This window comes from Oncorhynchus gorbuscha, unplaced genomic scaffold (assembly GCF_021184085.1).
Source record: "Oncorhynchus gorbuscha isolate QuinsamMale2020 ecotype Even-year unplaced genomic scaffold, OgorEven_v1.0 Un_scaffold_551, whole genome shotgun sequence".
Classification (NCBI taxonomy): domain Eukaryota; kingdom Metazoa; phylum Chordata; class Actinopteri; order Salmoniformes; family Salmonidae; genus Oncorhynchus; species Oncorhynchus gorbuscha.
In genome coordinates this window covers 428413-441455 of record NW_025745380.1, presented here as the reverse complement: position 1 = coordinate 441455, position 13043 = coordinate 428413, and the positions used below count along the sequence as shown (strand labels likewise).

The 13043-nt window shown below is 45.3% G+C and overlaps 1 protein-coding gene across 3 annotated transcripts in view; it reads right to left on the bottom strand.

Annotated features, from left to right (window-relative positions):
• Nucleotides 1-1277: 1277 nt before the first annotated feature.
• The window catches only part of LOC124018611 (phosphatidylinositol N-acetylglucosaminyltransferase subunit Q-like), a 30900-nt gene continuing 19134 nt past the window's right edge, over nucleotides 1278-13043 (bottom strand). For all 3 annotated transcript variants that reach the window (XM_046333953.1, XM_046333954.1, XM_046333952.1), the window contains exons 9-14: nucleotides 12005-12158; nucleotides 9019-9130; nucleotides 6113-6193; nucleotides 5213-5327; nucleotides 4595-4656; nucleotides 1278-1500 (exon numbers count right to left, since the gene is read on the bottom strand). In XM_046333953.1, the coding sequence (XP_046189909.1) occupies nucleotides 1348-1500; nucleotides 4595-4656; nucleotides 5213-5327; nucleotides 6113-6193; nucleotides 9019-9130; nucleotides 12005-12158 (677 nt within the window). In that variant the 3' untranslated portion in view covers nucleotides 1278-1347. The remainder of the gene's footprint in view (nucleotides 1501-4594; nucleotides 4657-5212; nucleotides 5328-6112; nucleotides 6194-9018; nucleotides 9131-12004; nucleotides 12159-13043) is intronic.

The following is a 13043-nucleotide window of genomic DNA, read 5'->3' as shown; positions in this document are numbered from 1 at the left end:
CCCTTCTCTATTCTGTCTCCCCCTATACCTCCCCCTTCTCTATTATGTCTCTCCCCCTATCCCTTCTCTATTCTGTCTCCCCCTATACCTCCCCCTTCTCTATTATGTCTCTCCCCCTATACCTCCCCTTCTCTATTATGTCTCTCCCCCTATACCTCCCCTTCTCTATTATGTCTCTCCCCCTATACCTCCCCCTTCTCTATTATGTCTCTCCCCCTATACCTCCCCCTTCTCTATTCTGTCTCTCCCCCTATACCTCCCCTTCTCTATTATGTCTCCCCCTATACCTCCCCCTTCTCTATTATGTCTCTCCCCTATCCCTTCTCTATTCTGTCTCCCCCTATACCTCCCCTTCTCTATTATGTCTCTCCCCCTATACCTCCCCCTTCTCTATTATGTCTCTCCCCCTATACCTCCCCCTTCTCTATTATGTCTCTCCCCCTATACCTCCCCTTCTCTATTATGTCTCTCCCCCTATACCTCCCCCTTCTCTATTCTGTCTCTCCCCCTATACCTCCCCTTCTCTATTATGTCTCCCCCTATACCTCCCCTTCTCTATTATGTCTCTCCCCCTATACCTCCCCTTCTCTATTATGTCTCTCCCCCTATACCTCCCCCTTCTCTATTCTGTCTCCCCCCCTATAACTCCCCCTTCTCTATTCTGTCTCTCCCCCTATACCTCCCCTTCTCTATTCTGTCTCTCTCCCCTTCTCTATTATGTCTCTCCCCCTATCCCTCCCCCTTGTCTATTCTGTCTCTCCCCCCTATCCCTCCCCTTCTCTATTCTGTCTCTCCCCCTATCCCTCCCCTTCTCTATTCTGTCTCTCCCCCTATCCCCCCCCTTCTCTATTCTGTCTCTCCCCCTATCCCTCCCCTTCTCTATTCTGTCTCCCCCTATAACTCCCCCTTCTCTATTCTGTCTCTCCCCCTATCCCTCCCCTTCTCTATTCTGTCTCCCCCTATAACTCCCCCTTCTCTATTCTGTCTCTCCCCTATCCCTCCCTCTTCTCTATTCTGTCTCTCCCCCTATCCCTCCCCTATTCTGTCTCCCCCTATACCTCCCCTTCTCTATTCTGTCTCTCCCCCCTATCCCTCCCCTTCTCTATTCTCGGTCTCTCCCCCTATACCTCCCCCTACTCTATTCTGTCTCTCCCCCTATCCCTCCCCCTTCTCTATTCTGTCTCTCCCCCTTCTCTATTCTGTCTCTCCCCTGGTCTCAGTTGATCTTGGTGGTGTCTCCAGGGGTAGATGAGTTCTCCCAGAAACAGCCTCCCCCATCTCTCTCTCCCCATCTCTCCCTTTGTCTCTCTCCCCTGGTCCTAGTCTATCTTGGTAGTCTTGTGTCTCCTAGTCTATCTTGGTAGTCTTGTGTCTCCAGGGGTAGATGAGTTCTCCCAGGAACAGCTTCTTGCAGAGAGCCAGCCAGGAGTCTTTAGGGTAGCAGCTGTAGGTGGGGGTCCTGTAGGTCTGAACCACACTGCTCGCCTTCAGAGGGTTAATCTGAGAGAGAGACGGGGGGGGACATAAACATGTCTAGGTTTATCTAGGAGAAAAACTGTGAATGACACATGTGTAGGGTATGTCTATGTGGTTTTACAGTAATAAATAACCTAAACTGACTGTGTGTAGGGTATGTCTATGTGGTTTTACAGTAATAACCTAAACTGACTGTGTGTAGGGTATGTCTATGTGGTTTTACAGTAATATATAACCTAAACTGACTGTGTGTAGGGTATGTCTATGTGGTTTTACAGTAATAACCTAAACTGACTGTGTGTAGGGTATGTCTATGTGGTTTTACAGTCATAAATAACCTAAACTGACTGTGTGTAGGGTATGTCTATGTGGTTTTACAGTAATAAATAACCTAAACTGACTGTGTGTAGGGTATGTCTATGTGGTTTTACAGTAATAAATAACCTAAACTGACTGTGTGTAGGGTATATCTATGTGGTTTTACAGTAATAAATAACCTAAACTGACTGTGTGTAGGGTATGTCTGTGTTGTGGTGGTTTTACAGGAATAAATAACCTAAACTGACTGTGTGTAGGGTATGTCTATGTGGTTTTACAGTAATAAATAACCTAAACTGACTGTGTGTAGGGTATGTCTATGTGGTTTTACAGTAATAACCTAAACTGACTGTGTGTAGGGTATGTCTATGTGGTTTTACAGTCATAAATAACCTAAACTGACTGTGTGTAGGGTATGTCTATGTGGTTTTACAGTAATAGACATACCCTACACACAGTCAGTTTAGGTTATGTGGTTTTACAGTAATAACCTAAACTGACTGTGTGTAGGGTATGTCTATGTGGTTTTACAGGAATAAATCACTTAAACTGACTGTGTGTAGGGTATGTCTGTGGTTTTACAGTAATAAATAACCTAAACTGACTGTGTGTAGGGTATATCTATGTGGTTTTACAGGAATAAATAACTTAAACTGACTGTGTGTAGGGTATGTCTATGTGGTTTTACAGGAATAAATCACTTAAACTGACTGTGTGTAGGGTATGTCTGTGGTTTTACAGTAATAAATAACCTAAACTGACTGTGTGTAGGGTATATCTATGTGGTTTTACAGGAATAAATAACTTAAACTGACTGTGTGTAGGGTATGTCTATGTGGTTTTACAGTAATAACCTAAACTGACTGTGTGTAGGGTATGTCTATGTGGTTTTACAGGAATAAATAATTTAAACTGACTGTGTGTAGGGTATGTCTATGTGGTTTTACAGTAATAAATAACCTAAACTGACTGTGTGTAGGGTATGTCTATGTGGTTTTACAGTAATAACCTAAACTGACTGTGTGTAGGGTATGTCTATGTGGTTTTACAGGAATAAATAACTTAAACTGACTGTGTGTAGGGTATGTCTATGTGGTTTTACAGTAATAAATAACCTAAACTGACTGTGTGTAGGGTATGTCTATGTGGTTTTACAGTAATAACCTAAACTGACTGTGTGTAGGGTATGTCTATGTGGTTTTACAGTAATAACCTAAACTGACTGTGTGTAGGGTATGTCTATGTGGTTTTACAGTAATAACCTAAACTGACTGTGTGTAGGGTATGTCTATGTGGTTTTACAGGAATAAATAACTTAAACTGACTGTGTGTAGGGTATGTCTATGTGGTTTTACAGTAATAAATAACCTAAACTGACTGTGTGTAGGGTATGTCTATGTGGTTTTACAGTAATAACCTAAACTGACTGTGTGTAGGGTATGTCTATGTGGTTTTACAGTAATAACCTAAACTGACTGTGTGTAGGGTAGGGTATGTCTATGTGGTTTTACAGTAATAACCTAAACTGACTGTGTGTAGGGTATGTCTATGTGGTTTTACAGTAATAACCTAAACTGACTGTGTGTAGGGTATGTCTGTGTGGTTTTACAGGAATAAATAACGTAAACTTATTCCACATAAGCCAAACGCCGTCATGAAAGAGGATCACAATTTAAATAAGTCGTATACTTTTGTATCCTCAATGATTCTTAATCAAATGCATCATTTTGTGTGGATCTAGTTTTAAATGATTAAAGAAATTAAAAGACAGAACGAAAAGACAATGTATGTTATGAAAAATATAATGAAAGAGAAAAAGAGAGGAGAGAAAGAGAGACAACTGAGAGAAAGAAGAGAGAAGAGAAATAAACAAAGAGGAGAAAGAGAAGAGAGTGAGAGAAGGAAAGAGAGAGAGAGAGAAACAGAGAGAGAAGAGAGAGAAGAGAGAGAAACAGAGAGAGAAGAGAGAGAAGAGAGAGAAGAGAGAGAAGGAAAGAGAGAGAAGAGAGAGATAGAAAGAGAGAGAAGGAAAGAGAGAGAAGAGAGAGAAGGAAAGAGAGAGAAGAGAGAAGAGAGAGAAACAGAGAGAGAAGAGAGAGAAGAGAGAGAAGAGAGAGAAGGAAAGAGAGAGAAGAGAGAGATAGAAAGAGAGAGAAGGAAAGAGAGAGAAGAGAGAGAAGGAAAGAGAGAGAAGGAAAGAGAGAGAAGAGAGAGAAGGAAAGAGAGAGAAGAGAGAGAAGGAAAGAGAGAGAAGAGAGAGAAGGAAAGAGAGAAGAGAGAGAGAAGGAAAGAGAGAAGAGAGAGAGAAGGAAAGAGAGAGAAGAGAGAGATAGAGAGAGAAGAGAGAGAAGGAAAGAGAGAGAAGAGAGAGAAGGAAAGAGAGAGAAGAGAGAGATAGAAAGAGAGAGAAACAGAGAGAGAAGAGAGAGAAGAGAGAGAAACAGAGAGAGAAGAGAGAGAAGAGAGAGAAGAGAGAGAAGGAAAGAGAGAGAAGAGAGAGATAGAAAGAGAGAGAAGGAAAGAGAGAGAAGAGAGAGATAGAAAGAGAGAGAAGGAAAGAGAGAGAAGAGAGAGAAGGAAAGAGAGAGAAGAGAGAGAAGGAAAGAGAGAGAAGAGAGAGATAGAAAGAGAGAGAAGGAAAGAGAGAGAAGAGAGAGAAGGAAAGAGAGAGAAGAGAGAGAAGGAAAGAGAGAGAAGAGAGAGAAGGAAAGAGAGAAGAGAGAGAGAAGGAAAGAGAGAGAGAAGAGAGAGAAGGAAAGAGAGAGAAACAGAGAGAGAAGAGAGATGAGAGATGTCTTACATCCATCATAAGGTGTAGAGGTGTTCCTGGTTCCTCACAGAGCACTCTGAACTTCACCCCCTCTGTAGAGAACACACACATCTCAGTCAAACACAGAACATCACAGCCCAGCACGGTCTCCTTCCTCATTCAACCAGGTCTCTCTTAAAAATAGAGACTAACCTGGTTAAATAAAAGGAATATAGAAACCACAGTCCAGAACATTTTAAAAAACATTTTATAAAGTTGGTTTTGTAACATAAACTGGAAATTTGATATTTTTGACTGACATTATGATTGTCTGTTTCATATCGGCAAAGTAGTGTCATATCGGCAAAGTAGTGTCATATCGACAAAGTCGTTTCATATCGACAAAGTAGTGTCATATCGACAAAGTCGTTTCATATCGACAAAGTAGTGTCATATCGACAAAGTCGTTTCATATCGACAAAGTAGTGTCATATCGACAAAGTCAAAGTTTCATATCAACAAAGTAGTGTCATATCGGCAAAGTCGTTTCATATCGGCAAAGTCGTTTCATATCAGCAAAGTCGTTTCATATCGGCAAAGTCACTTCCTCAAAGTGTTAAAGTACATTTCCTTCTACACAGACATGTTGGCGGAGACGGTCCCTCCCACCTGCCAGTCTGTAGGATCTGAAGAGTCGGAGGCCCATGGCGAACAGAGGGAAGGAGTTGATGAAGTCAACACTGAGGTGGAGAACTCCCTGGAACATTACTACCACAAGGCGGAGCTAGAGAGAGAGAGAGAAACAGACAGACAGACAGAAACAGACAGACAGACAGAGAGAAACAGACAGACAGAGAGAAACAGACAGACAGACAGACAGAGAGAAACAGACAGACAGACAGAGAGAGACAGACAGACAGAGAGAAACAGACAGACAGACAGACAGACAGACAGACAGACAGACAGACAGACAGACAGACAGACAGACAGACAGACAGACAGACAGACAGACAGACAGACAGACATGGATGAGGGGATTAAAGTGCCTCTGTGTGTGTTCTCACCAGGGTAAACACTAGGTAGTATAGAGCTGTGGTTGGCAGGAGGAACAGACAGACAGGCATGGATGGAGAGGGGATTAAAGTGCCTCTGTGTGTGTTCTCACCAGGGTAAACACTAGGTAGTATAGAGCTGTGGTTGGCAGGAGGAACAGACAGACAGACATGGATGGAGAGGGGATTAAAGTGCCTCTTTGTGTGTTCTCACCATGGTAAACACTTGGTAGTATAGAGCTGTGGTTGGCAGGAGGAACAGACAGACAGACATGGATGGAGAGGGGATTAAAGTGCCTCTGTGTGTGTTCTCACCAGGGTAAACACTAGGTAGTATAGAGCTGTGGTTGGCAGGAGGAACAGACAGACAGACATGGATGGAGAGGGGATTAAAGTGCCTCTGTGTGTGTTCTCACCAGGGTAAACACTAGGTAGTATAGAGCTGTGGTTGGCAGGAGGAACAGACAGACAGACATGGATGGAGAGGGGATTAAAGTGCCTCTGTGTGTGTTCTCACCAGGGTAAACACTAGGTAGTATAGAGCTGTGGTTGGCAGGAGGAACAGCAGGATGGTGAAGAGTAACGTCCCTATGAACAACTAGAAAACAACACACGTCAGTTCACTGTAACAAATACACACTTCAGTTCACTGTAACAAATACACACACTTCAGTTCACTGTAACAAATACACACACTTCAGTTCACTGTAACAAATACACACACTTCAGTTCACTGTAACAAATACACACACTTTAGTTCACTGTAACAAATACACACACTTTAGTTCACTGTAACAAATACACACACGTTAGTTCACTGTAACAAATACACACACATCAGTTCACTGTAACAAATACACATGTTAGTTCACTGTAACAAATACACACATCAGTTCACTGTAACAAATACACACGTTAGTTCACTGTAACAAATACACACACATTAGTTCACTGTAACAAATACACACACATTAGTTCACTGTAACAAATACACACACATCAGTTCACTGTAACAAATACACACACATCAGTTCACTGTAACAAATACACACACTTTAGTTCACTGTAACAAATACACACACTTTAGTTCACTGTAACAAATACACACGTTAGTTCACTGTAACAAATACACACATTAGTTCACTATAACAAATACACACGTTAGTTCACTGTAACAAATACACACATTAGTTCACTGTAACAAATACACACGTTAGTTCACTGTAACAAATACACACACTTTAGTTCACTGTAACAAATACACACACGTTAGTTCACTGTAACAAATACACACACGTTAGTTCACTGTAACAAATACACACATCAGTTCACTGTAACAAATACACACACATCAGTTCACTGTAACAAATACACACTTCAGTTCACTGTAACAAATACACACGTTAGTTCACTGTAACAAATACACACACTTTAGTTCACTGTAACAAATACACACACGTTAGTTCACTGTAACAAATACACACACGTTAGTTCACTGTAACAAATACACACATCAGTTCACTGTAACAAATACACACACATCAGTTCACTGTAACAAATACACACTTCAGTTCACTGTAACAAATACACACGTTAGTTCACTGTAACAAATACACACACATCAGTTCACTGTAACAAATACACACACATCAGTTCATTGTAACAAATACACACGTTAGTTCACTGTAACAAATACACACACTTCAGTTCACTGTAACAAATACACACGTTAGTTCACTGTAACAAATACACACACGTTAGTTCACTGTAACAAATACACACACGTCAGTTCACTGTAACAAATACACACACTTCAGTTCACTGTAACAAATACACACACGTTAGTTCACTATAACAAATACACACACATTACTTCACTGTAACAAATACACACATCAGTTCACTGTAACAAATACACACACGTTAGTTCACTGTAACAAATACACACTTCAGTTCACTGTAACAAATACACACTTCAGTTCACTGTAACAAATACACACGTTAGTTCACTGTAACAAATACACACATCAGTTCACTGTAACAAATACACACACATCAGTTCACTGTAACAAATACACACGTTAGTTCACTGTAACAAATACACACGTTAGTTCACTGTAACAAATACACACACTTCAGTTCACTGTAACAAATACACACATCAGTTCACTGTAACAAATACACACACATCAGTTCACTGTAACAAATACACACACATCAGTTCACTGTAACAAATACACACACATTACTTCACTGTAACAAATACACACACGTTAGTTCACTGTAACAAATACACACACTTCAGTTCACTGTAACAAATACACACACTTCAGTTCACTGTAACAAATACACACATCAGTTCACTGTAACAAATACACACACATTACTTCACTGTAACAAATACACACATCAGTTCACTGTAACAAATACACACACGTTAGTTCACTGTAAAAAATACACACGTTAGTTCACTATAACAAATACACACAAATTAGTTCACTGTAACAAATGTGTGTGTGTGTAATAGGTGTGTGTGTGTGTGTGTGTAGGTGTGTGTGTGTGTGTGTGTGTGTGTGTGTGTGTGTGTGTGTGTGTGTGTGTGTGTGTGTGTGTGTGTGTGTGTGTGTGTGTGTGTATAGGTGTGTGTGTGTGTGTGTGTGTGTGTGTGTGTAATAGGTGTGTGTGTGTGTGTGTAATAGGTGTGTGTGTGTAATAGGTGTGTGTGTGTGTGTGTGTGTGTGTGTGTGTGTGTGTGTGTGTGTGTGTGTGTGTGTGTGTGTGTGTGTGTGTGTGTGTGTGTGTGTAGGTGTGTGTGTGTGTGTGTGTGTGTGTGTGTGTGTGTGTGTGTGTGTGTGTGTGTGTGTGTGTGTGTGTGTGTGTGTAATAGGTGTGTGTGTGTGTAATAGGTGTGTGTGTGTGTGTGATAGGTGTGTGTGTGTGTGTAATAGGTGTGTGTGTGTGTGTAATAGGTGTGTGTGTGTGTGTGTAATAGGTGTGTGTGTGTGTGTGTGTGTGTGTGTGTGTGTGTGTGTGTGTGTGTGTGTGTGTGTGTGTGTGTGTGTGTGTGTGTGTGTGTGTGTGTGTGTGTGTGTGTAATAGGGGTGTGTGTGTGTGTGTGTGTGTGTAATAGGGGTGTGTGTGTGTGTGTGTGTAATAGGGGTGTGTGTGTGTGTGTAATAGGTGTGTGTGTAATAGGTGTGTAATAGGTGTGTGTGTAACAGGTGTGTGTGTGTGTGTGTGTGTGTGTGTGTGTGTGTGTGTGTGTGTGTGTGTGTGTGTGTGTGTGTGTGTGTGTGTGTGTGTGTGTGTGTGTGTGTGTGTGTGTGTGTGTGTGTAGGTGTGTGTGTGTGTGTGTGTGTGTGTGTGTGTGTGTGTGTGTGTGTAATAGGTGTGTGTGTGTGTGTGTAATAGGTGTGTGACTACCTGGTCCAGGTCATAAGAGCAGGAGTCTACTCTCTGTCTGAGGACATTCCATTTCTTCCCCCTGAACAGCCTCCACAGAGAGGACAGACCATATACTGTCATACAATACAGCCTGGAGAGAGAGAGGAGTAGAGAGAGGAGGGAGAGAGAGAGGAGAGGGAGAGAGAGAGAGAGAGAGAGAGAGGAGGAGGGGGAGAGAGAGAGGAGGGGGAGAGAGAGAGAGGAGGGGGAGAGAGAGAGAGAGGGGAGAGAGAGAGGAGGGGAGGAGAGAGAGAGAGAGAGGGGGAGAGAGAGAGAGAGGAGGGGGAGAGAGAGAGAGATAGAGAGGAGGGGGAGAGAGAGGAGGAGGGGAGAGAGAGGGGGGGAGAGAGAGAGAGAGAGAGGAGGGGGAGAGAGAGGAGTGGGAGAGAGAGAGGAGTGGGAGAGAGAGGAGTGGAGGAGAGAGAGGAGGGGAGGAGAGAGAGAGGGGGGAGGAGATAGAGAGAGAGAGGAGGGGGAGAGAGAGAGAGATAGAGAGGAGGAGGGGGAGAGAGAGGAGGGGGAGAGAGAGGAGGGAGGAGAGAGAGAGAGAGGAGGGGGAGAGAGAGAGAGAGGAGGGGGAGAGAGAGAGAGAGATAGAGAGGAGGAGGGGGAGAGAGAGGAGGAGGGGAGAGAGAGGAGGGAGAGAGAGAGAGGAGGAGGGGAGAGAGAGGAGTAGAGAGAGGAGGAGGGGAGAGGAGAGAGAGGAGGGGGAGAGAGAGAGAGAGAGACAGAAAGATAGAGAGGAGGAGGGGGAGAGAGAGGAGGAGGGGAGAGAGAGAGAGAGGGGAGAGAGAGAGAGAGAGAGATAGAGAGAGAGGAGGGGGAGAGAGAGAGGAGTAGAGAGAGGAGGAGGGGAGGGGAGAGAGAGGGAGAGATAGAGAGGGAGGAGGGGGAGAGAGAGACGAGGGGAGGGGAGAGAGGAGGGGGGAGAGAGACGAGGGGAGGGGAGAGAGACGAGGGGAGGGGAGAGAGACGAGGGGAGGGGAGAGAGACGAGGGGAGGGGAGAGAGACGAGGGGAGGGGAGAGAGACGAGGGGAGGGGGAGAGAGAGACGAGAGGGGAGAGAGAGACGAGAGGGGAGAGAGAGACGAGAGGGGAGAGAGAGACGAGGGGGAGAGAGAGACAGAGACGAGGGGGAGAGAGAGACAGAGACGAGGGGGAGAGAGAGACAGAGACGAGGGGGAGAGAGAGACAGAGACGAGGGGGAGAGAGAGACAGAGACGAGGGGGAGAGAGAGACAGAGACGAGGGGGAGAGAGAGGAGAGAGAGAGAGGGAGAGAGAGAGAGAGAAGGGAGATGAGAGATGGTGAGAGGAAAGGGAGGTAGGGGGAAGAGGGGACAGAGGGAAAGGAGCAGGAGGGGGAAGAGAGTGGAGGGGGAGAGGGGGAGGGGAATGAGTGATGGGGAGGGGAATGAGGGATGGGGAGACGAAAGGGAAAGGAGGGGGAAGAGCAGGGCGGAGAGGGGGAGGGGATAGAGAAAGAAGGATGGAGAGTGAGAGGGAGGATGGAGGGTGAGAGAAGGAAGATATTTTTAGCCTTCATACACATTTAATAAGTCTGTAAATGACATGCTGAGAGCTCCTCACACATCCATTAGTAAAGGGGAAAGAGTTAACACGTCACCATAATGTTCACAGGGCTGAGAGGTACAGAGCCTTCACAATGTATTCAGACCCCTTGACTTTTTCCACATGTTGTTACATTACAGCCTTAAAAACATCCCCCCCCTCAATCTACACACAATATCCCATAAAAGTTTTTAAAATGTAAATATTTTCAGGGGGAGGTCCCCCGTACCCCCCTGCCAGATGGGGAACCCCATCTTTATACAGTCAGGAGCCCACGAATAGACCAACAGGTGTGACTGATGATTGAAGCAGGTGTTAAACATGGGCTTTGTTTCACAGAAAGCAGCAGTTGATTTACTCCATTGCCAACACTTTAAATCACATCAGTAGACCAATAACCTGAAGTATCATGACATCAGCTTTTATAACCTTCAATCTGTTTGTTTTTTAAAAATCATATTTTGGACCAGAATAAGGCTCTACTACTTATTGTTCCTTGCAGTGAGGTACTCAACATCTTCATCGAATGTTTTCACAATTTATCTGAAGAGAATCGCTAAAAATCAGTAGTAGCCTACCAGTATGCACATTAGGGAGTAAATGAACAGCTCTCTCATGATGCAATTCGGTTTCGTTCACCTAAAATATCCGCTTGTTCGCATCACTAGGCTACACTGACGAGTCACCTTTGCGGCAGTGGGTCGTGTTTCCATCGCGACGTGTCTCATTACGTCGTACGTCATCTTCACGGCGTTTTGCTCCGCTACTGAACTGACAAGTCAAGTGTAGTGTTTATAACGCAAGATTGAGCAGAGCCTATCTCGTCAGGGATCGTATTTATTTTGGAAGAATATGACATTTTTTTTTTTTTTAAACAGGATAAATATCAGTTTCAGCTGATAATAAACATGTTCTTCGACGAACTGAAGAGGACGCAAAAGTTTGAAAAAAGTCTGTCTTTCAACGGAACCTTCAACCGCAAGGGGGTTACGTTTCCACTTCGATGAGCACGTCCCGATTGAAATTCGTGACATCCGGCGCAACGTGAGGCTTTAGGAAGAAGAAGATTCAAATATGTGGTCATTCTTACTCTCATGGCGTGTTAACCTGCCAAACTACACTGGAGACTCAATGTCTATATCCCGAATGGGACCCTATCCTCTCCGTAGTGCACCTCTTCTGACTAGAGCTCATAGGGTATTCCCTTTATAGTGCACTAAGGTCAAACGTGGTGCACTTTTGGGAGGCATCGTGACGGTGCTGGTCTCTTCTCACCTGGCTCCATAGACATAGAAACAGTAGATATAGCAGGGTTAGTGACCGGTCTCTTCTCACCTGGCTCCATAGACATAGAAACAGTAGATATAGCAGGGTTAGTGACCGGTCTCTTCTCACCTGGCTCCATAGACGTAGAAACAGTAGATGTGGAAGGTGAGCAGGGCGGTGATGTCAGAGAGCAGGGAGAGGGCAAAGGTCAAGCCCAGGCAGGCAGACAGACCCACGTACCACAGAATCATCTCAACGAACGGAGACATCAGGTGAATGTAGCCTGCAGAGAGGAGGAGGAGGAGGGTCATGGGTGTGTGTGTGTGTGGAGGAGGGTCATGGGTGTGTGTGTGTGTGGAGGAGGGTCATGGGTGTGTGTGTCTGTGGAGGAGGGCCATGGGTGTGTGTGTCTGTGGAGGAGGGCCATGGGTGTGTGTGTGTGGAGGAGGGTCATGGGTGTGTGGAGGTGGGTCATGGGTGTGTGTGTCTGTGGAGGAGGGCCATGGGTGTGTGTGTGTGGAGGAGGGTCATGAGTGTGTGTGTGTGGAGGAGGGTCATGGGTGTGTGTGTGTGGAGGAGGGCCATGGGTGTGTGTGCGTGGAGGAGTGTCATGGGTGTGTGTGTGTGTGGAGGAGGGCCATGGGTGTGTGTGTGTGGAGGAGGGTCATGGGTGTGTGTGTGTGGAGGAGGGTCATGGGTGTGTGTGTGTGGAGGAGGGTCATGGGTGTGTGTGTGTGTGGAGGAGGGTCATGGGTGTGTGTCTGTGGAGGAGGGCCATGGGTGTGTGTGTGTGGAGGAGGGTCATGGGTGTGTGTGTGTGGAGGAGGGTCATGGGTGTGTGTGTGTGGAGGAGGGCCATGGGTGTGTGTGTGTGGAGGAGGGTCATGGGTGTGTGTGTGTGGAGGAGGGCCATGGGTGTGTGTGTGTGGAGGAGGGCCATGGGTGTTTGTGTGTGGAGGAGGGTCATGGTGTGTGTGTGTGGAGGAGGGCCATGGGTGTTTGTGTGTGGAGGAGGGTCATGGGTGTGTGTGTGTGGAGGAGGGCCATGGGTGTGTGTGTGTGGAGGAGGGCATGGGTGTGTGTGTGTGGAGGAGGGTCATGGGTGTGTGTGTGTGGAGGAGGGCCATGGGTGTTTGTGTGTGGAGGAGGGTCATGGGTGTGTGTGTGT